This window comes from Pangasianodon hypophthalmus, chromosome 2 (assembly GCF_027358585.1).
Source record: "Pangasianodon hypophthalmus isolate fPanHyp1 chromosome 2, fPanHyp1.pri, whole genome shotgun sequence".
Classification (NCBI taxonomy): Eukaryota; Metazoa; Chordata; class Actinopteri; order Siluriformes; family Pangasiidae; genus Pangasianodon; species Pangasianodon hypophthalmus.
In genome coordinates, this window is record NC_069711.1 from 17,388,661 (window position 1) to 17,413,387 (window position 24,727).

The 24,727-nt window shown below is 40.6% G+C and overlaps 2 protein-coding genes across 4 annotated transcripts in view; one reads left to right on the forward strand and one right to left on the reverse strand.

Annotated features, from left to right (window-relative positions):
- The first annotated feature begins 820 nt into the window (after window positions 1–820).
- On the forward strand, window positions 821–3,411 carry gadd45ab (growth arrest and DNA-damage-inducible, alpha, b). The gene is made up of 4 exons (XM_026917816.3): window positions 821–1,001; window positions 1,508–1,609; window positions 1,720–1,936; window positions 2,669–3,411. Exons 1-4 carry the CDS (start codon window positions 952–954, stop codon window positions 2,780–2,782), a joined length of 483 nt encoding a protein of 160 aa, XP_026773617.1. The 5' UTR covers window positions 821–951; the 3' UTR covers window positions 2,783–3,411.
- Window positions 3,412–7,537: 4,126 nt separating this feature from the next.
- Window positions 7,538–24,727, reverse strand: part of gng12b (guanine nucleotide binding protein (G protein), gamma 12b) — a 57,163-nt gene continuing 39,973 nt past the window's right edge. For all 3 annotated transcript variants that reach the window (XM_026917861.3, XM_026917852.3, XM_026917841.3), the window contains 2 exons: window positions 13,625–13,743; window positions 7,538–11,615 (listed from right to left, as the gene is read on the reverse strand). In XM_026917861.3, coding sequence (XP_026773662.1) covers window positions 11,490–11,615; window positions 13,625–13,717 — 219 coding nt within the window. In that variant the 5' untranslated portion in view covers window positions 13,718–13,743 and the 3' untranslated portion in view covers window positions 7,538–11,489. The remainder of the gene's footprint in view (window positions 11,616–13,624; window positions 13,744–24,727) is intronic.

Here is a 24,727-nt window from a genome sequence, read left to right on the forward strand (position 1 = left end):
CATTACCCAGGCATATGACTTTCTTGTTGGTCATAAATCCCCCTTAAACCCACATATAAGGATTAGGGTTAGGGATTTTCACGAGCAAAAATAAAACTGAAACTATTTTAAAAAGCCCTGAACTGAATAAGCGGGTACAGTCAATGATTGAATGAATGAATAATAATAATAATAATAATAATAATATATCAATTAATTCAAGTTTCTTTTGTGTTTCATATCCATTTACAAGTGAAATGCCTGGCTTCCCCTGTGCCTGCTAAACAGATTCTTGCCTTTATGTTTGAACTATTACCTACACCTCGCCCATGGACTGCTGTCATAAATGTTTCATAAAAATATCATGCGCACTTCTCTAATCAGCCACAAGGTGTCGCTGGAGGCTTATAATAAGTCTTTGGAACTTTACGTGGGAAAGTGGTGCACTATTTAAATGCGGGTCGACTGTGAAACACATTTGATATATTTGCTATAATTTGAAATATCAAGGATGGCTGAATTCCAGATTGGTTCCCTGCATTATATCCAAACATTTAAAAAATAAGGTGATTTGAAAGTCTAATTATAATTAGAGTCATTTAGCCAAAGCCCGCACGATACAGTGAGCGTTTTGCCTACCTTATTGTGGTAGCTGGCCAATAAGGACTGCGTATGCAAATTAGGCGCTATAAGACACGCCCAGGCCAAGCGCGCTGCTCCCTGTAACTGGCCAATAGGATTCCGTATGCAAATTAGAAGCTGGAAGAGACGCGCTCTCTCACTGAAGTTCGCGCTCACGCCGCTGTCGGGCCAATAGGAGTCCGTATGCAAATGAACAGGGGTATGAGAGACTACCTTCGCTCGTGCGGCTTCATACCCGGCATATTCTGGTGAGGAGCTCGTGCGTGCTTGTGTGAGCACTTTAGGATTACTGGCAGCGAGACCTGCAGTCTGCCTCGGATTATTTACCTGATGTGCAATATGACCTACGAAGAATTTTGCGGAGATAACGCCACAGAAAGGTACGTTTATGTCACATTATATTATATTATGTATGTATATATGTATGTATGTATAGAGAGAGAGAGAGTGTATGGTATGTGTGACGCATGTGCGCAGTACTCTGACCAATCTCGCGTGCTAGGTTAGGGAGCACTGTGGATATGATTAGCTAACCTCAGCATAACGCTTCGGGTGTTTCCTGGAAAAAGACATGTGAAATCTGTACAGGCCTGCAGGAAAGACATGCCAAAGCAGTTTTTTCAGTGAGTAGTCTCAGACGAAGCCACGATATTACAGTTTAATGCTATTTTGACACTTTAATCAGCGTTAAGGTGCTCGCGCCCAGACGTTAGTGTCACACCACAGTTTTTTTTTTCTTTATTTGTGGTTATGTTAATGTTAATATTGAACTTTTTTATCAGAGTAATAAATGAAGTAAGTAATTAGGCATCACTGAGAGTAGTTTGGGGGTTGTATCTGCTAGCTGCAGTGAGGGGAAGGTAAGCTAACAGGTGTCTGTGCACAGAATGGACTCTGTGGTGAAGGCGCTGGAGGAGGTGCTGACTGCTGCTTTACCTCAGGGCTGTATCACAGTCGGGGTTTACGAGGCTGCGAAATCACTCAACATGTAAGTTAAGAGTCCATTACGTTCACATCCCCCCATATAGCCCATCTGTATGCATGTGTACATTATTTATGATCTGTAACGCTCATATCTATGTCATTGCCCTCCCCCAGAGATCCAGACAACGTGGTCTTGTGTCTTCTGGCTACAGATGAGGAGGATGTCCAGGACGTTGCCCTTCAGATCCACTTCACACTGATCCAAGCCTTCTGCTGCGAAAACGACATCAATATTTTGCGTGTGAACAACATGAGATGGCTGGCGGAGATCCTGGATGGTGTCAAGCCAATGGGAGGAGAGCCAGTGGACCTGCACTGCGTCTTAGTCACTGTACGTGCCATTTCCTAACTCAGTGATTGAAAGGAGGTTAAACATGTCAGCCATTTAAATGCAAAGAGCACCTCTGAGTCAGTTATGTCCTACGTGCGTGGTTCTTTGGGCTTGCTCACACTTCTTCCTCCAACGTAGGTTGTGGATTCGCATGCATGTCATGTTGGTTACTCAGGATTGACCTTGGCTGCCTTCTTTGCAAATCCACGGCACTATGAATCTTTTGCGCCAAAGACTGACTGGGCTGAGAGTTGTAGGTTTTAGCCACTGCCTTTGAAGGCGGCTTGTTAAAAGCTGCCTGATTCGTTTGAGTGTGTGTGATGTGGCATTCCAGTCAGTCTGAGGCTGCAGCAAATTGGCAGCCCTACAGAGCCATCTGACTCCAGTTACTGAGCTTTTTGCAGCTGCTTTGGGCTGACTTCACAGCACTTCCTGCAGGGCTGTTTGCGCAAACAGCGTTTCCTGGAAAGAAATGTTCTGTAAAGTGACCACCGATTTGCAAATTAAAAAGGATTCTGAGAAAACAGCTTCTTTTTAAGTCAGCAAGCAGCACTTAAATCACTTGCTGCCAAACTTGCTGTGTGGTCCAGGCTACTTAGTCCTTCATCTCTTCTCTGTCCTATTGAGCATGCATGCAAAACTTTTTTTTTTTTTTTTTTTTTAAATGAAAGTGTCTTTAATGTCCAAATTGTTTAAACCCCAGTGATTAATTTCCATTTGTATTCTTTGCAGAAACCACAGTCGTCTGCATGCAAAGACCCAGCCTTGAACAAGCTGAATCGTTTCTGCAGAGACAGTCGCTGTTTGGATCAGTGGGTGCCCGTCATCAACCTGCCTGAACGATGAGACCGAGCAGACCGATCACATCACGAATCACACAAGCTACTGCACCGTATTTGTGTATACCTGCCTCGGCCGAATCCCTGGACTGTCTTTACATTGCCACAAGGAGGATGACAGGAGGGGGAAAATCGACAAAATGCAAGGAACAAGGAAATCTAATCCACCAGCCACGCTGATCGGGAGCATGGGGATTTTCTTTCACGCTGGAGAGCGAGGCATGAACAGGAAGCATGACTCAGCAGGGTGTTAGCAATGTTGACACGGAATGAACCACAGCTCCTGCCTTTCTGGAATAATAAGACTGTACCGGAAATCAAAGGACCAGAATAAATCGGAGTGACTGCACTGAGCACGACTCGGATTGATGGATTACTAAACACATTTCCAAAACAGAATGTTCTGGAACCTGGAGGGGACTTATAACTTATGATGTTTAATTATTCTAACTATTTAAATGGGGGATAAATAGTGTTTTTGGTTTTGCAAAACATAAGTTTTGTAAAGCTTTACCTTTTTTGTGACCGTTCTCTTTGTCTGTCTGTTTAATGTGTTAATTTAATGATTTGTATTTATGTTGCAATGTACAGTTTTGTAAAACTGTTCAATTTAAATAAAATGAAACCGCAACATGACTTATGGTTTCTGGCTCGTATCTTGGGCAGCTTTTTGTAGATCTGAAAAGTGTATGCTTTTTGGCATTTCCTCATGATGTCAAAGGTCAGGGTAACACACTCGTGTTGGAGTGACCTCGGTCACCCTGTGCATGAGCTAACATTAGCTAGCAGTTTTGAAGTAATGATTACAATGCATATAACATACGTAGACCAAGCTTTTCAAGGTGTCTGCATTGATATAAATAGGCATGTGCTGATAACTGGTTATACGCTCTAATGCAATATTGAACAAGCAAATGATCATTGTAAACACTTGAAATTTGGGAGGAGGCTGTTCCATATTTTGGCCTAAAGTTTTAAGCAAAATTGTATCTTTCTTAGAGAAGGCATTCCCAAAACCCTTTTTCCCTTGTGAGAGTTAAATAAAACTTTGAACTGCAAGACTGTCACTCTGGACTGAAGACTATGTTTACACATGTAAGTTGAAAGTATTACTTTTTAAAGTTAATTTGTTAAAACATACAATATCGTCTTTGAACTTGAAAAGACAACAAGCACTTGGAGAAGCTTTAAAGCAGTCACAGACTGATGTAATTACAAGACACAGAGTGAACAACATATTCCACGTTGTCGTGTTATTCTTCCTAGAACCAGGTAACATCAACACCAGAAACAAAATGTTCCAAATACCTGTGTGTACACCAACAAGTTTTGCTATGTTGCCACCGTCTCATAAAAAAATGCACCACCAGCAAAATGTTTTGCACTCTAAGCACATAATAATGGTATGGGCGGTAATCTTGCAGTGCATCATTCACCCTCCTTTGTTTTGGCAACAGTAAAACAAGGACACTGAGCCCAGAGAAAACAGCCCACACCCTTGCTTTCCGACTAAACCAAAAATAGATGTACTAATGCACTCTGACAGCAGGAGAACTGTTCCGGTGTGTACAGCAGCTGAGCTGTGGCTGACTACTGGGCCTCTGGGGTCTGCTGTCTTTACACAAAACAGGAGATAACAAGGGTCCTCAAAGGTCCCAAAATAGCAGCAGCTCAGAGAGAGACAGTATGTCAAGCATACCTAGCAGCGGGACATTGCTAACAGGGGGCTGTGTTTTAGGGACAAAGGAAACCTGAAAGAAATGCCAATGGCATGAGTCAAAGCCAATCGAGACTGGGTATAGCTAAAAATAGTCCTGAAAGCAGGCCGAGCACTTCCTGCTGGAGCTGAGAGAGAAGTGGTTGGCATGGATAAATGCCATTAGCTTTTAGAGCATGAAGGCCGGCTGTAAATCAGTGAGAGGGGCCTGGTAAGAAGTTCAATGATCAATTCAACTTGACGTGGCAAACAAAAAGTGGAGAAATATTTCTTTTAGGAGGAATTAAGAGTTCTGACGAATTTTCTCTCTCTTCACTGATGATGAAATTCACTATTGCGTCAAAAACAGGAAGATGCATTCAGAGGGTGAGAGAGGTTTATAGATCAACTAGTTTATTTCCAACTTCTAGTTCCATCACCTTTCCCCACTAATACTAGAAAATTAATAATGTTTAGCACCCCCATTTTAATGAAGAGAGAGACCTGGTGGAGGTGTTTGTAGACATGGGAACAGAAACCATCTCACATTATCTCCGCACTGGTGATACACTTAGGATTTTCCAGAGCTGACGTTCAGTTATTCTCACTTTGCAGAAGGAAGGAATGCAGCCGTAAGCAAAGAGAGGGGGAGAGAGAAAGAGAGCGGCTGCTTTGTGGGCCGCGAAGTTCATTAGAAGAGCCACATCAGCCATTCCCATGACTCAAGGAATGCAAACTTATTAAGGGGGTCTAACGGCAGAGATGCAGGTCAAACTCAGCCAGCATGAGGGTCAGAAATGTCTAAAAGGCAGTTATATAGTTGTAAATCCACTGACTTGTTTATCCGGTTCATAAAACATTGGAATGTAACTCCTAGCTCAGTACTGTTGAGTATGGTTTTAGTGGTCTCAGGTCAGTAACAATGGACAAAAGGCTAAACTGCAGTGCCACTGACCAGCCCATCTTTAAGGATTGGCAAAAGCCTTCCTCTGACACTCTGTCTGAACCCACACTGAAAAATAGGTCAGATATTAAATGTATTCCACATACTGGATTTATCACTGAGCTGGTACTCCAAGCAGAAAGGCAATTCAATCAGGAAAGGCAACTAGACCACAAATCTATGCTCATCACTCACTGTGGGCAAACAAATACAGACTGACCTGATTCTGGGAGTGACGAAGGGATGGATCGTTACAGAACACTGATCTGACCTAAAGGCTTCAACAAGTATGTTAGTGGAAAGGTTTTCCTGAAACTCAGTCTGCACTATCTGATCATCTGACTATTTGTACTAACAATGAATGAGGAACAATACACCACAGCATTATATAACCCTGACATATATCATGCTTAACACTTATAACACCTACAGTACTGCGAACAGCAACGTGTTCACCCAGCTTAGTCCAGCACTGATAAATTTCAACAATGATTTAGGGCAGCATGGTGGAGCAGCAGGTAGTGTTACCGCCTCACAGCTCCAGGCTCCCCAGTTTGAGTTCAGGTTACTGTCTGTGTGTTTCACATGTTCCTCCTACCTCCTGAAAAAATTGCCAGTAGGTTGATTAGTGACTGTAAATTGCCCCTTCACGTGTGTGCATGGTGCTCTCTGATGGACTAGGATGGATCCAGGGTGTGTTCCTCATAGCCTCATAGCCAGTGCTCTAGGGATAGTGTTGACCAGGATGTGATTATTGAAAAATGTGGATGAATGAATACTTGGACAAAAATGATATAGAATTAATTATATTTTCCCAGGCAATATGTCACTCCAGTGTATAAGACATGCCTGTAAATTTGCCTTCTAGAAAAAAGCTGATAAAGCTAAGTTCTATGGGCTTTTTAATGCTATGTCCCTGTGCAGTGGCAAATTGCTGCACAATAAAAAAGAGTAACAAACAGCACATGCTACAGACAGGATTGTTAAATCTTGGGCAGGAACCTATGCAAGAACAATTTCCTCACTACTAAATATTCCACAGTCAACTGTTAGTGGTATTATAACAAAGTGGAAGCAATTGGGAACAACAGCAACTCAGCCACAAAGTGGTAGGCCACGTAAAATCACAGAGCGGGGTCAGCGCATGCTGAGGCGCGCAGTGAGCAGAAGTCGCCAACTTTCTGCAGAGTCAATAGCTACACACCTCCAAACTTCGTGTGGCCTTCAGATTAGCTCAAGAAGAGTGTGTAGAGAGCTTCATGGAATGGGTTTCCATGGCCGAGCAGCAGCATCCAAGCCTTACATCACCAAGTGCAATGCAAAACGTCGGATGCAGTGGTGTAAAGCACGCCGCCACTGGGCTCTAGAGCAGTGGAGACGTGTTCTCTGGAGTGACGAATCACACCTCTCTGTCTGGCAATCCGATGGACGAGTCTGGGTTTGGAGGTTGCCAGGAGAACGGTACTTGCCTGACTGCATTGTGCCAAGTGTAAAGTTTGGTGGAGGGGGGATTATGGTGTGGAGTTGTTTTTCAGGGGTTGGGCTTGGCCCCTTAGATCCAGTTAAAGGAACTCTTAATGCTTCAGAATACCAAGACATTTTGGACAATTTCATGCTCCCAACTTTGTGGGAAGAGTTTGGGGATGGCCCCTTCCTGTTCCAACATGACTGCGCACCAGTGCACAAAGCAAGGTCCATAAAGACATGGATGAGGAACTTGACTGGCCTGCACAGGGTCCTGACCTGAACCCGATAGAACACCTTTGGGATGAATTAGAGCGGAGACTGCAAGCAAGGCCTTCTCGTCCAACATCAGCGTCTGACCTCACAAATGCGCTTCTAGAAGAATGGTTGAAAATTCCCATAAACCTTGTGGAAAGCCTTCCCAGAAGAGTTGAAGTTTTTAAAAAGTAGTTTTAGTAATTTATGAAAATTGTCTTACAACAAATATAAATAGTTGATCATTGCTTGAGTGGAACTTTTGATTTATTGTGTGTAATGTTTATTTTATAATGATTATGGCTCATTTTTATTAAGGGTGTTGATAATTCTGGAAGACACTGTAAATTCTATTCATATGCAATGAGTGCAAATCTTGTGGGCAATAAATCAAGACAGAAGCATTGCGAATAAAATTATATTTAATTTTAACTGGAAAAAGGACAATTGTAACATCAGAATTTGCAATCAAGCTCTGCTGTTTTTCACAGGTCAAAGTTTCTTTTGAGAAGAACGATCCACACAAAATGGTGAGAATGAGTGCACTTCATATTCAAACAATCTTTTTCTTTGAAAGGCAAAAAGCTTGAGTGAGTCATCACAAGGGTCCATACAAAATCACCTTCAGGGATGAACACATTATTATGCTGTGTAATTACCAACAGGGTACCTTAACAAAAAGGATTCAATACTCTGTAGAGGGAAATACTATAAAACATTACTCAATAGACAGTGCAAGGCTGCTTAGTGATTAAAGAACACAAATTCAATCATATATACTTGGCATACTGTCATTGGAATTTAATGTGTTTGTGACTGCAGTCCAGATTCCAAAGTTTTTTATTAATTTGACAAGTTTCAACTGAATGACGAGTGATCATTATTGGCATCCTTATTGGTAAGGTTTGGTTAATCATGCTCGCACTGCTAGTATGCTATTAAACCCCAGAAGTTAGCATGGCTAACTGGTGAAAGCTGCTGGATTCCATTCACTGTTGGCCATGTCAACATTTGTGCTAAACAATTCTTTTTTTGAATTGGCATGTGCCAAAGGCTTTAATCCATTTGTCCTGAGGATTGGTGATACACAGTGTGTAGGACTGCAGGCTGCTAGTTCACAGTAGAGGAACCCTTGACTGTGTAAGAGAGGACGACGAGCGAGAGCAAGAAAACTTGATTAAGGCCTTCACTTGTTTTCAGCCAGCCATATGATGAGCATACACATTAGGCGTTCTTTTTTTATGTTAAAATAAATGCACTCACATACACACATTAAAAACTGCATGGCATTATAGAGGGTTTTCACCCAAACCGCAGTTGTAAACATGGAATGTTCAAATTCACAATAACAGTCACTGGAGTAATTCTTCGTCTATGGTTTGCTCAGCGTAGATAAAAAGAGAAGCACTGGCAGTAACTCTAGAGACATTACTATTGCTGGCTAGACTGGACGTGACATGATGGCACAAACAAGTTACAGATTTTATCATTCAAAAGAAGATACTATCATTAGAAATCAAAACAATCAAAAGCATCTTTTACATGTAAATAAGGCATATAATCATTAAAGGGTTATAATATATTACTGTACCATGATCTGCAATCATATATATTGCTACTGTATCTACCATAAACAGGACAACAACAAAAGTCTAAGGTTTTCTAAGGCATAGGCAAAAACTGGGTAGGCAGGAGAATTTGGGTCATGCTTCTCACTTATCAAACATGCTTTTGGCAGGGGTTATGAAATATAATTCATGTAAGCCTAAAATACCCCTGAACAATAATGATGTTTTTTCTCATTCCTGCAGCACTGCACTCACTTTTGCTCTATGCAAAAGCCAAGAGAGCTTCCCATCGTCCTGTGGAAAAGCTGATGTGTGGGGTTTTGGCAACGTTGTGAAGGGAAGGGTGAAAAGAAAGCATGGTTGGTTTAGTGCTCTGACAGAGGAGGCGACCTTTCACTGACCTGTGTGAAGCCCTCTATTGTTCACATGTGCCGAGTTAAAGAGGGAGTGTTGGTACTCTTGAGGACAAATTACGTCAGAGTGACGCCACAGGTTCCTCCACAATGAGCAACAGGACTCTAAAGGCTACCAGTCATCTGGGTCACTTTCAGTGTCTAGTAGAATTAAGACAAGGCAACTGGACTTGTGTTAAAGTGTATGTAGAGCTACTTTATTTGGTGCTTTTTTCCTATTCCTGTTTGGTTCAACCTTGCTTATTATTAAAACCAGCCCAGAATGGCACAATACAAAATTCAGTAGGGCCCAAAGTTTGCAAGAGATTAGACAGCTGGTTAGACTGAGCAGACTAGTCAGTGTAGAATCAGCTTTAATATCGCAATACAAGTTCAGTCAACTTGACTGCGTATGGATATTGGTCCATACGCATATTGGATGAGGTTTTTGGTCATACACATTATTGTGAATAGTAGTAAAATGTCAAGGCTAGTGGACATAGTTTTAAAACATTTGTTTGAGCAAAACCACAATGTATACAATTTCCCCTCACCCCAAAACCTATTCGATCAGCCCAGACAAGTCCGTGTCCAAAGGGTCTCAGTTATAAATCCTTTAGAAAAGTTGTGTTTAAATGTTTTCGTAAGCCAAACTAAAAAAAAAAAAAAAAATCCCGCCAGATTCATAAATGCTTCGGTAACTTCTTGTTCTTCTTCATACTCACATGTGCATGTTCATGAACGGCAATCACCAGTAAACTACCAGGTGTGTTCACAGCACAGCTGATTTACATTTAGTCATGTCACAAACTCCATAAAGGGCAAAACTGACAACTGAGCTGAAAACAACAAACTGGTGACTAAATGGTGAAAGAGCGCATCCGAACATGGAGTGTGATAAATCGTCCAACAGACCCTTCCACCTGCCATTTCATATGTCTTAACTCAATGGCTAGTCTTATTCTTCTTAATTTATGGATTTGTTTCAGATTGCTTTCTTTAAGTAATTGCACAAAACTTTAATTATAAAAATGTGAGTATACTTATAAATAAGCTATTTAAACATAATCAGTGTATAAAATTGCAGCAACTCATACCAGTCATAGAATATGAAGTCGATCAATTGAGGTTCCATTTAGTTTTTAACGCATGAAAATTTATAGAAACTCTGGAGGATACAAACATTTTTCTGAATACCACATTTTTTTATATGCGCCTGTGAATAATTTATGAATTTATTTGTTTGTCTCCACCTTGACAAATTAGGCCCAATGTCACATACTCACATCATACAGTATAAAGTTAGCAACTTCACACACACTTGCTTATGTGTTTTGTGATCTTGTATTACAATAGTAACTATGAATTGGGCAAAAGCTTGTCACAATGCTATTAACCCTAGTAGCACCCATCTGGAAACTGGGATCACTTTTTTCCTTAGCATGTAGTCTGCTGTCACTTGACTCACAGAGGTATGGCCCAGAGTCTGAAGGCACTAATACAGATATATTCTGCTACTTTATAAAATCATTAATGGTTTAACTGAGGCAACCTATGCCTTTTGTGGTGGGCTTGTGATGATTTAGACAGGCAGACTGCATTATGCCGAAGAAAAATGGATTTTTTTTCACTGAACAATCGCTAAAGAATAAATGACTTTAGCCATAAGTCCAGTTGCCTTGATTTATTACTATGTGGAACAGTGTTCTGCACTAGTAACTGGGTGGTTTTTTGCTTGAATTACATTTTGTCTCATCTGAAAGACAGTTTGGATAAATGCACTTGCCAAATGAATAAAAGTTGGGAAAAAAAACGTATTAGACATGTAGAGCACTGTTTCAGGCCTCCGGGCTCCTCTCACTTTCCTTGAAAGGTGAAAGGCTGAATATAACAGAGAGTCAGAGCGCTACTGCTGAGCTTTGCTTATCCGAACTGAGACATTAAGAGGGCATGATGATCAAAGAAAACGGAATTGGCCTTGATGAGTAGAGCTCTTTGTTTGGGTACTTCCCAACTGAGATTTTTTTTCTTCTTCTTTATTTGCAAAACGGTCTGGTCTAGACCACATCAGATAGCACAATCACAGCAAACAACTTCTCAGTTCTAGCAATCAATAGTGGGGTTAAAAAAATCCTATCACAAGCTTTGTCAATGCACCATAAAACTTGTTTACTTAGAGGTTTTTGGTCTCATTTTCTTGAATAGAACAGAAGTGAAAAAAATGAATATGTTTCAAGTGTAGACTCCTGTTCTAGCCTGGAGGGCAGGAGAATAAAAGAAGAGTGAGAATGAGGAGGTTAGCTGACTTTAAGGCGACTAGTGTATGAATGCTTTAAGGTAAAATATTCTCTCTATAAAAAAGGAGGCATCAAAGAGCACATGATTAGTGCTTCCCACTACAATATAGTGCAGGGCTTCTTATCCTTAAAAGGGTTTTCTGAGGCCGGGATGCCCATGAGTAGAGGGTCGTACTTGGCGTGCTCACTGCAGTAATGCATAAGGTCTGCAGAGGCTTTAGAAACCTAAGAGAGAGAAAATGCAGTAATAACAAGTATTATAATCAAATAATAACAACAACAGTAATAAATAAATAAACAATAATACAAAAAATAAACAACTTATTAAGAAAGAAATGATCACAATTGGGTATGTGAGACAAACCAGGTTGTTTTTTGTTTTTTTGTTGTTTTTTTGGAGAAAAAGTTTTTTTTTTTTGTTATATTCTTAGTTTTGTGCACATGTTCTGTTGAAACATATTCTTAATAAAGTTAAAATCCAGAGACTGAGATAGTCATTGCAAAACATTGATTTTTTTGTTTCTCCAGCCATTTCTTTGTTTATTTGGATGCATGTTTTAGGTCATCATCGTTGTGAAAGGCATTCAGTTTTTGGGATAAGAAATAAAATTCATGATGGTTAATCTTCACGAGTGTCCCTGAAACACCAGCCACAAAACAGACCCAAAGCATCCAAGATCCACCAGCATATTTTACAGGTACAAGGTTTGATTTTTTTTCTCTCTCTCTCTTCTTCATTTTCCGCCAAACATGTTGATGGTGTGCACAATCAAAAGCTTCAATTTTAGTCACTTGTGACCACAACACAATTCCTGTTGTAGTTTCAAAGATACTTGGTGAAGTCTAGGCACTGCATTGTGTGGGTTGCTATAATAGCTAATACTAAATAGTTGATTTGAAATAATTCAAACTATGCATTACAGCAGTATGCCTACAGTGCATTCACAAAGTATTCAGACCCCTTCATTTTTTTTTCACATTTTGTAAAGTTACAGCTTTGTCCTAAAATGCTTTAAATATTTTTTTTCACCACATCAATCTACAATCCATACCCCATAATGAAAAAAACAGTTTTGTGATAACTTTGCAAACTTATTAAAAAGAAAATACTGAAATATCACATTGACATAAGTATTCAGACCCTTTGCTATGAAAATGCATATCAGAGCAAAAACCAAGCCATAAGGTCAAAGGAACTGCCTGCAGAGCTCAGAGACAGGCTTGTGTCAAGGCACAGATCTGGAGAAAGCTATGAAAAATTTCTGTGCATTGAACGGTCCCAAGAGCACAGCTGCCTCCATAATTCTTAAATGGAAGAAGTTTGGAACAACCAAGACTCTTCCTAGAGCTCAAGGGAGAAGGGCCTTAGTAAGAGAGATGACCAAGAACCCGATGGTCACTCTGGTTGAGCTCCAGAGATCATGTGTGGAGATGGGAGAAACCTGCAGAAGGTCAACCATCACTGTAACACTCCACCAATCTGGGCTTTATGGCAGAGTGGCCAGATGGAAGCCTCTCCTCAGTGCATTTTCAGCTGTTAGACCTTATATAGACAGGTGTGTGCCTTTCCAAATCATGTCCAATCAATTGAATTTGCCAAGGTGGGCTCCAATCAAAGTGTAGAAACATCTCAAAGATGATCCAGAGAAATGGGATGCAATTTTCAAGTGTCATAGCAAAGGGTCTGATTACTTATATCAATGTGATATTTCAGTTTTTTCTTTTTAATAAATCTACAAAGTTATCACAAATCTGTTTTTTGTTTTGTCATTATGGGGTATGGAGTGTAAATTGATGTGGAAAAAACACAGTTTAAAGCATAAGGCTAATATTTTAATGTAATATTTTACCATACGGCTGCAACAAAATGTGAAAAAAAATGAAGGGGTCTGAATACTTTCTACATGTACTGTATATGTCCCCTAAACTGTTCCAGACTTCCATTACTTGGCTTACAAAGGTCAGCAACTATCTGGTTTTTTTTTTATAAACAAATAAAAAAATCTAGCAGTTAGCTCTCCATTTTCACTGATTCCTTAAACTTCCCTCATTTACATTTTCACATTTCATACACAATCCTAATCCTTTCTGCGTTAAGACCAATTTTGAGTACGTAAAACTCTCACGAACTGGCTCTTTGTTACTTTCAATATGACCTGCATGCATTTCTTCCAACAATGTACCTAATTTCTTAATATATATAAGACCAGGGATTAGGCTCTGTAAACATTTACCTTTATCCTCTCAATGTTTGCCTCTATCCGTAGCTGCTGTACGATTCTTCTTGCCTGCGCTATGTTATTTGAGCTCTGCATCTTTGAGGACATTTTTCTTGTTGGCGATCTTCACAGACCTGCAAATACAAATAAATCTATAGTTCAATTCTGATGCATGCATTTCAAAACCCAAAGGTCAGTAAAACACTGTTAGTTAAAACCAGGCTGATTGCTTCTGTGCACAAAACAGGAAATACGACATTCATTCTAATGCCTGATACACACAACTGGTACCATGTACTTCACAGAGCAGTGGGTGGGTAGGGGTGTGTGTGTGTGTGTGTGTGTGTGTGTGTGTTAAATGCTGTGACAATGTATGTCACACTAGTGACACTAGTAAACAGACAACTTCCTGAAATATGTCTGGTGCTACCATCAGAGTTTGATAGGTGTGGACCTATCAAAATGTATTTAAATTCGGCCCATTTTGCCAAATGTCATTTCTGTGTACAAGCACAGAAATGATGCATATGTCTGCACATGAATCTTTGCATTAATGCATGAATTTTTGCATTAATACAAAAAAATATTTATTTATTTCTAGAAAAATGTAGATAAATGCACATGCATGTTCCCCTTTAAATGGCTTAAATACATCTAATAATAATAGAATAGTCCATTATTTGGACTATCATCTCAGTGGACAATAGAAATTGGTCTAATATGTCTCCTTAAGTAGAAATGATAAATTATGGATATTGGCAGAACCTGGTGCAGACTTTATCAAATAATCTAGTTATGAAAACAGTCTAAGTGAAAGTTAAATGTGGATATGGAGAGCCAGAGAGTGAGAAGGATCATGCTATTCTTTCCTGCTGAACAGAAACAAGTATGACCCTTAGTATAATACTTAGTGCTACACTAGCACCAGATGTTCAGACGAGCCACCAAGTGCACAACACACTGTTTATCCCACTTCCTGAGAAACCAGGCGCTCTTATCAGACATTTAGAGGAAGAGCACACAAAGCTCGCTGCTCTGTCTGTGTCCCTCTGTCTCTAGGCTCGTATCTCTGCAAAGCGGAACGCCCTGAAACGAACAGAAAGCACAGAGAGCAGGAGGGCAGAGATAAAGCTGAATGGAGGGACTCATAAATCGTCCTGCCTGATTGATTTGGCTCTGTACCAACCATCAAGAGGGGTTAAGAAGCGCCAAAGTAATCTACACGCAAAACCACACAATATGATGTGTTCTGAGTGTGATGTGTGTATATGCATAAATAACCAGCTTGCATTGTGCAGAAATCTACAGGGCACTAATGTGAAGAAAATGAGAAAAACAAAGGGGAACAAAGTAAGCTTCCTGCAAAGGTTAAACAGAATGACAGTTACACTGGAAGCACACAGCAGGAATTTAAACAGAAGACTTCAGCGCAGAGGGCTTGATTTCCTGCAACCGTTCTTCTTCAGCATTCATTCCGGAGGTGGAAAATGACATGCAATGAAAGATTATGACAGCCATTAACTCTGATTAACTGGAGTGCAGGCAATGCCAGCAGTACACAGCATCCTTGAGAGACGACATAAAAGTTGTTACGGAAAATAAGGGCTTACATTTAGCCTGCCAAATATGAACAGTAAATGTTTAGTGCATGGCATAACCAGCTGAGAGAACACTGAGCATTGATTCAGTATCACCTGACTGGGCTGAACAGACTGACAATGCCAGCGATGGTGCAACAGTCATTTGTTGGTGAAGTCTTTAGTGGCCATATATACTATTTAAAGAACAAAGTGGGCAAATCTAACAATTCATTATAATGCATTTATTTAGTTGGCAGAGAGGTTGACAGTAGAGAGCAATAATGAATGCATTATTATATGATTACTGAATACTGATTTTGATTTAATCCTGCAACCTCATCCAGTTCATGTTACATTTTTAGTGAAAACTACTACCAATCAACAAAGAACTGAAGTCGTTCTTTACAATTTCATGATTTACTGCACTGGCACACTGGGTAAGAACTGTGAAGTGACTGGTGGCGGTGGCGGTGGCACTGGGTGGAGAAATTTATGACTCATCATTTCAGAGGCTGAAGCACTGGAGCCCCTTTGCAACCTAGCCAGCCTCAGCTTTGAAAACACTCAGACAGCTGTACAAACTGACAAAATTCAACAAATTATACCAGCAAAAATTTAATTTAATTTGATTTAATGTCTACTGGTGATACCATACAAACATGACATATACAGAATTGTTATAAGCTCAACCCCCAGCCTGGGTATTTAAGCACTAGAGTAATCACTCATCATTGGGTTCTCAAGCTGCCAAAATGATCAATGTGCTCATCCCTAATCCAAAGCAAGTTACAAGTGAGGTGGAAGCCAATATAAGCACAGATGTAAGCACTTGAAGGTTCTTGCTCATGAACACAGCAGCAGCTCTGTGGTAGTCCCAGGATTTGAACTCAAAATCTTCAAGTCACTGCATAAATACAATTTACTAACTGCTTGTCAATAATACAACGGTGCTTACGATGAGTAAAATCATTACACCACACACCTACACATTTAGCCAAAAAATACATAAGAGAGTGAAAATGCAACTGTCTGAGAGCATATGCATTCAGGAAATTGCAAGAGCCAACGTTCAGTTTTGTGGTCATTCCGATTGCTTTATGCAATCGTTGTCTGTTTGCAGATGCTGGTGTGAGAACTACATTCAGTCATTTTTACACTAACAGAGAAGGACAGCCTCACATCCTAACACAGCAATGGCAGACAGAAAGAAACCCACTCACACACTCGTTCACCCCTAAAGACCGCTCCATGAGATCAATCCTTCCCCACTTCCTCTCTTTGCGGCCAATTGGATGCTCACATGTGACAACATGAGTAACTAGCAGAGCTCAGATAGCCACATCCGTTTCATTAACCCACTCACTCGCCCCTCTCCCTCGCTCCCCCTCTCCCTCCCTACAGGAAGCTCCTTCCCTTTCTTCTTCCAGCCTGGACAGTATTAAATGATTAAAAGTTGTGTAAAAAAAAACACAGGGGGGAAACAGGATGAAGGGGGAGTTAGTAAGAGCAGGAAGCTTACCACACATGAGAGCAAAGATGTGAGTGAAGCACCACCAGTTAACTGAGTAAATACAGTACTCAAAGGATTTAGTCTTTCACATATGCAGTGCTTTATCCATTTGAATCAAACCCTGGTGTGTTTACCTCATTGAAGCTGTTCGTTTAGGCAGGTAAAAACATACTCAGGTGCAAGTGCAAATGTTCAGAGATACTACGTGCGAGAAGGTCTCAGTCCACTCCCAAGCATGCCCTAGCGTGATTCAATTGCAGTGAGGATGCAGTCTGACCCTGAGTCAACCTGCAGGAAGTGAACTAAATGGGTATTATGCGTATTAAGGGTATTATGGGTTTTGGGCACCGTGTTTTAATGAATTATGAACCATTATCATATCTCCATATTTCCTGAAGGAAATGCAATTTTAGATGCAATGTTAGAGAAACAAACAGAATAATCATAATCATCATTTACATATATAAAGTGAAGAAATTTGCTTGCACAGCTGATACATATCCTGTTTCTCAAAAAAACTCTGCGCTACTCTAGAACTCTTCCACGTAAATACTGTATGTGCATTTATATATATATATATATATATATATATATATATATATATATATATATATATATATATATATATATATATAAATAAAATAAGACAAAAATAAGAAGCAGTTTTGGATTAGGATCAAGCAAAAACACTAGCCTTTGTAGTTCCCATGTACAGCCACACCCTGAGCTCTTTGCACTCATGTGTATCCTAGCACTTTGGACAGCCTGTCTGGCAGCGAGTGCATGGTCCAATGAAGTCACGTAAGCTCCCTTTAGTGGCAGAGAGAGACCCTGCTCCATACGCTACAGCGGCTCTAAAGAATCCACACGACTGTCCATAATATCGTCCTAGAAAACGTGCTGTATGCTGGCAGCTATTACCCTTTTGAGAGCAAACACTTCATCTGTCTGACAACTATACAACCCAATGTCCTGGTTTTTACTGCATTTCATTATAGCTTCTCATTTTCAAAGAGGATGACAGTATATATAAGTGCTATACAACACTGCTATAGAAACTGCTAGGATGTTGTTTAAAACCTGTGTTCAATCTTAACTAAATTGTAGAAATTCAACTACAGAAATCTTGCAGAGTGGTGCACATGGGAATTGCTTTTTTTGCTCATGCCATCTATAGCAAAATAGCATTTTCGTTTGCATTCACAGCATTTTGCTGATGCCCTTATCCAGAGCCACTTACATAAGTGACAAAAGTGCTCATGATAATAACATAATAATGATATAACTAGGCCCAATTCAAATTTCCTACACCAACATACTGTCACACACCTAATTAAGAGCTTTAGAGAGCCTGGAATCACACTCCTCAGGATCAAATGAACCATGTTGCATGCTTCTTTTTCATGATTGCTTCTGACACAGAGTCAGCTCTGATAAACAAACAAAAGGCAGAGTAGCCAATCTTTCATCTTTTCATGCAGGTACTTCTTTGAAGGTGTTCAGATTGCAAGAGAAAGAAACACAGCAAGACAAGCAGAAATTTCTAGGGAATGAGTCAGGCTAAAGATTTCTCTGTAGCTTATAAACAAGCCAGAGAAAGAGAAAAACATACAAGACCACCTAAGGGCAGACAGCAGGGCCGGGTTGAGCAGAGATCCACATGTAAAGGCAAACCAACATCATTAGGCCACCCTAACAGGCTTCAGTGCCCTACATCTGCCCCTTTCTCTGACTATGCACGATTGGCCCTGAAGTTTCATTCCAGGAATAACATCTGTATGCAGGAAAAGCCACACAGGGACCACCATGCATGTAGACGCACCTGGAGAAGACCTTCAGCTGCAAACCCTTCAGAAGACACTCATCACTATAGTAGATAGTAAGCACTGCTGCTCCGCCTGTTCATAATTCGACACTATTGTGCAACAACGTTTGTACAGACATACAGGAAGACTGAAACCACACTACGCCATTCATGATGACACTGTGTGCATTCATAAGCAGTGCCAGGAAGCAACGGGTTTAATAAGACACAGAGTGCTATGTATACAGCTGGCTTTCCACAGCTTGGTTGAGTAAGGGTTGGACATACAGAAGTCAGTGTGTTGTGTCTCACCTGAGGATCCCACAGCTGATCAGTGCACTCAGTGAACAAATCTGCTAACCAATAATTTGAACATGTTGCAAGCACAGATATTCCATTAATATGTCAAAGTTGCAAACTTCAGTTGTCATTTAACTGTGTACTTAGCATTCACACCATCTTGTTAGATTTTATAGCAATACAAATTTTACTCTAATTTACTAAAGCATGTACTCCAACTTCACCAACATATTTTTAATTTCTTCAGTTCAATCATGATCAGTGGGGTAGTGCTGCTGCCTCACAGCTCCAGGGTCTCCGGTTTGATCCCAAGCTTGGGTTCCCTCCTGTGTGGTGTTTCACACATTCTCCCCGTGTTCACATGGGTTTCCTCCCACTGTCCAAAAAATATGCAGGTAGGCAGACTGGCTACTCTAAATTGTCTCTAGGTGTGAATGATTGTGGGAATGTGTGTGTGTGCATGGTGCCCTGTGATGGACTGGCAACCCATCCAGGGTGAAACCTCCTGCTCTGTGCCCTGTGTTCCCATGACAGGCTCTGAATCCACTCCGACCCTGACCAGGATAAAGTGGTCATTGAAGATGAACGAATAAATAAATCATCCTGCTGGCAGCTGTGTGTGCACAACTGGAAGTGAAAAGTGTTACTCTCAGTGCAGTATGACCCCGAACATCATGTCTGTATAGTTCTACGTGCATTTTAGTACTGTTCCGCGTTTAGTAAAAATTTAAGAAGTGTTATCTTGACCTGAACAGAAAATAAAGCTTAATAGGAGGATGGGAAACAGACATTCAGAAGCAGGTTGCTACTTTTTTTAATTATTATATTTTCCTTTATGCCCTAGCCCTTTGCCTTCTCAGAACCGATTTATTATCTCTGATTCACACCAGCAAATTGCTCAGCAGGAGTCTGACAAGAGCTGCAGGCTGGGTACTAAAACTGCACGTTGCGCTATGAATACACAATAGCACTGTTCAGCATGCACAGTGCACAGGGAGGACAATGGGAACTGTGCTATCAGCACGGTGACACACTCCAGCATGTTAGGCAAGAGATAGAGCAGAACGAGACAGCAGAACCAGTGACGGACAAGAACGGAGTGAGCTAAGTGAACCCCTATGAGTGTTAATCACACAGCCTGATGTTATCAGACAGACAGAGTGTACAGAGTTGAGGCCAAGGAAGCAAGAGGGAGGAGACGAGACGGCCTCTGTCACCCAGGAACGGCGGAAAAGAGGGGGAAGTGAAGAACCAGAGGAGAGAAAACAGAGAAAATACTGTTATTGTGTCTATTACATTGCTGTTACTGTTAAGATAACAATAATTATTTTACTACACATTTTGGAGTTGTTACCTAGTTAATGTTCACTAGGCCTGTGTTGATAATTACTACACAATAAACAAATATTCACCATACATGATATTGTTATCTTGGACATGGATTCTCTGTTTCCATTTGGGGAAAAAGCCACTTGTAGCAAATAATGGCAACTGAATTGTCACTCAAACTGAGTAATAACAATTTTATCAATGTAGTACCTTCTGTAATTACACTGAGATTATATCATAAACTGCAAGGAATGGTTATGAAATTATTCAGATAATAATGTACATATTTTATATTGGAACATGCCTGGTAGTCTCTACAATTCAAAGCTACATCTAGCTTCTGCACTATAACACTCCACCTCTTCAACCCTTCAGAATTTAACAAGCACTGAGCTGCAGATGATTATTTTACTATATATTTTGCATATCTATTGTGTAGACTACTGCTAGGAAACCTGAACCAACTGACTAATTATCAAGGCCATCATGAGTTGAAGTAGGTGTATGGGAGCCTGGAAAACTTCAAACTCAAAAGGCAGTGGGTTCCCAGTACTGACATTGAAAATGCATGCCCTAGTTAATGCCTTGCAGTATAAAAGCCTTGCTGATACAATACATTGCAATATTCAAACACATAATATTGCCACTGTGAAGATTTTAAAGTACTGTCACTTCCCCTGCTTGCCATTCAGGAGGAAGCTGCCTATGTAGGTAGCATTTTTTGGACAGAGTCTGTGCTCCTGGAATAAAGTTTGTCCCATTCAGATTGCAGTATAATAATCTATTGAGCGCCCTTATTTTTACTGAGGCCAAATATTGACACAATTTAATATCTCAGAACAAATTCTACCAGGTCACATCAGTTATTTTCCTGCGTATGTACAGTCACGATTTAATGCTTTGGCAATACTGCATTTAACATAGTCATGCTTCTAAAGCCATTCTTAACTGAACTGATGGACAAAGCCAAGGGAAAAAAAAAAAGACACAGAGACAGGCATTAAGCACCCCTCACATCATTGTGCTAATCTACAACTGCCAAATGCCAACTTCATTAGTAATTCATAAGATATGAACACATCATAGGCTGGTTAGATAATCAGTTGAGATAAGAATGAAAAGAAAAGTAGCAGATCAGGTGCATCAGGCTGCTTTATTCACTGAGTCACAGCCTGATAGTCTGTCTCTCTCATGCAACCGGTTAATGGGATGCAGAGACAACATGGGAGACAGAGTAGACATATATGCATGGTTTCATGTGTTACTATCTGGGAGGAGGTCACACACAGGGTGATACTCCCTTCTTTCCACCTGCACTGAGTCCTTGCTTGTGTGCAGAGACACCCCACTGCACCCAAATCCACCTGTGTCCTCGCTGCCCCCTTTATTACTGATAAGCATGAGTAAGTGGTGTAATGTCGGCTGAGTCTGTTTGATCTCCTCAGGGTCAGCGTTAAAAAGCCAGACATCAGAACTCAATCTCTGAACACATGTCTATGAAGGTCTTCAGTTGTGCAGGTCATTTTGAAGGTGAGGTGTTTTGTGTGGACAACAGCAATCGCTAGAAAATTAGACACTTTCTCTATCTGCACATTCCTGTACATAATCTGAACCCCCACCTCCTCTTAGCCAGGTGATTGAGATCAGAGAGTTTAACTCTCCGTTTGAAGTGCACTTGCTTTTCCTGCTGCCACGGCACATCTGCACAGCAGCAGAGGAGTCCAAGAATAGAGAGGGCAGTGCAGTGGTAGCAAATGATTGGAGGGCAATTGCTGGGGGGGTGGGGTGGGGGGTTAGTGTTTGCTCTCAGGAAAAATATGGCAGGACAGGAAGCCAAGCAACATGAGAGTCAGAACGGTCTGTCTGTCTGTGGCCCACTAACGAACGACCAGATGAGACATCAATGAGACAACACGCCATCTGTTTCTATTAATACCTTCTGTCTGGCACACACAAAGGGGGAAGGAGAGAGAGGCAGAAAGAGAGAGACAGAGGCAGGCATGCAAACCTGTTGCACAAAGTCTATTTGCTTTGAAGCTGGTGGGTGATAAAAAAAAAAATCTTGCATGCAAAGCTGCTGGCCATTATGCTCTGCTGTAACAAGTTGGGGCTAAGGAGTACACAAAACAACACCTCTGAGTTCAGGATTTTCAGTTTCACTTGCACTGCTTGTTCAATGGTTAAACCATATATATTTGATAAATAAAGTTACCTGCAGGTATAACAGGTAGGGCTTGGCAATATGCCAAACAATGTAATAACTTGTATCACAATATGCTTTCTTTGATATAAACTACATAAAATACAAATTGTGTAAGGTTAAAATATCTCCCAGTATCATAATATTGCCGTACTGCCCACCCTTAGAAAAAGTTAGGAATATGATCATTTTGCAAAGATTTTCTTCAGTCACTCTGATTTCTCCAAAGGGCACATAATATTAGCTCCAAACACGATCATTTCTAAAGGCAGTCTTTAAAAAAAAAAAAAAAAAAAACACTCCTCTCTGCTCTCTCCTTTAATCCAGACTGACATCCCCTTTGCTGACAGACCAAAGAGAGACGTTCTTAAATCAACCCTCTTCCTAAGAGCCGCCAAGTCTTTGTTCGCTTTCCTGGCTTGTTAGTTATAGCTGAGTCTTTGTAAAGATGAAAAAGATGAAAGCACTGAGTCACACGGTGGCGGTTAAGAACCGTGCGTCTTCATTGTGAACGCGCAGATCGGAGCCTTTGTGCTGAGCAGGTATGGGACAAAGTGTGCACAAAGGTAGTCTTTGTTCAGCTGTTTTCGAGGTGCTTTATCGTAACACGAAGGCAGATAGGGGCAGTGTGTGTGGCGAGGGGTTGATGAAGCTCCTGAGACTGACTGTAGCTGCATGCTAAGACGCATAGTTCACCCAGGTGGAGAACAAGATCTCAGTGTTTCACAGGACACAGGTCCACGTTCAGTCACACCTAGTGCCTTTCATGTTAATAACCTTTGAAATATTTCTACGCTTCTGTAATCCTAAATCTTGGAAGTTTTTGTAATATAGCCCCCATTTGTATATCCATGTTTGATATAATAAAATGCCTCTATGTGCTTAATTCGAGTTGCGTTTGTTAGCTGCCATACTGTCTTTCCCTATAGGTCCACATGAAGCATGATGCTGCTAATACCAGTAGCTGAAGGAGTGCAGCCATTCAATACGCACTCTGCCTATACATCTGCTTTATCAAAGAGGTAATATTTATCACTTGGAGATAACAGCCTTGCTATGGCCAAATCAGGCACACCAGCAAGAAGACAGCATGTGGTTTAACAAAGAGTTTTCATTTAAAATGTCTGACAGTTGGTTGCTGCTGTGTGATGTGGTGATATGGGGAGAGCTAGCTAATGGGTGCGAATTGACAAATGACCATAAGTTTAACCACTTTTATACCTTGGTGGACAAGCACAATTTTTTCACGTCGCAAGATTTTGCTTAAAGCAAAATTGCTACTTTTTATGCAATGGAACAAATAATGGGACTTAAAATGCTAAATGCACTTGCTGAATCTGTTGAACTAAACAATGTAAATGCAAGAATCTCCCAACAAGTGCACGGTGCTTCTCATAAACCACATGATTTACAGGCACCGAAAGTACCTGCACACAGTGGAATTCCTACAGCTGGTTTATCCTGCTGGTTTATCCTAACAGAATGTTCTCACTGATTGTGAAAAAACATTTTACTGCCATCAAAATGGGAAATATCTACTCCCACTAAACACCTAGCAGTTTCAGGCCTCAGCTGGTTCTGCAAGACTTGCTGTGGTGTAACTATGAAGTTAGCCAGCCAGGATACGTGACAGTGTACATGGCAGGAAAAATGTTATCATCAGTGCCACACTGTATTAAACAAAACCACTGTCGGATGGTGAAGGAGCATGGACGTAGGAGTATATGAGAATATCTTTACTGCGACATGTTTGGTCTTGATATGCTTTTCTGCAGGTGTCATCTGTACCTTTAGTACTTTTTGGCCCAGTCATAGACAATAACAACCAACAGTCTCACACTGTAACAAATAGCTGAAAAACACTGACATAAACCTAATTTCATCACCACCAGAGTGAACTAGCCAAGAGGAGACTTTGTGTTACTGACTAACTCTATTGTTGAAAAATGCATGTGCAGGAGTCACTAGGATGACAGTATAGACACTACAAGCAGCAAGGTGTTAGTATCTCAATTTCATAAATCCAGTAACTTATTATTATTTTATTATGTTATTATGCATTTCTTGAAGCACACTTGACTCAAGCAGGGATGCAACTGGGGCCTGGTAGCTACATTAGGCTACTAGTTTGTTTATATTTTGGGAAATAGAACCAATAAAATTAAAGGAAATATGAGAGACATTTACAAACAAAAAGAATAACCTTGTGAGTATGATCAAAAAGCCAGTCCCACACACATCTCTAGTTGAGATTATGAATGAGTGATGTAGCTGAGGAATTGTCAAAGTCAGAATTTACAGACCATGCTGACAGTGCTGGCATTTCTACCTCTGTTTTTGACTCCAGTGTTTTCCAAAATTTCCCGGCAGGGTAAAAAAAAAAAAAAAGGTTACA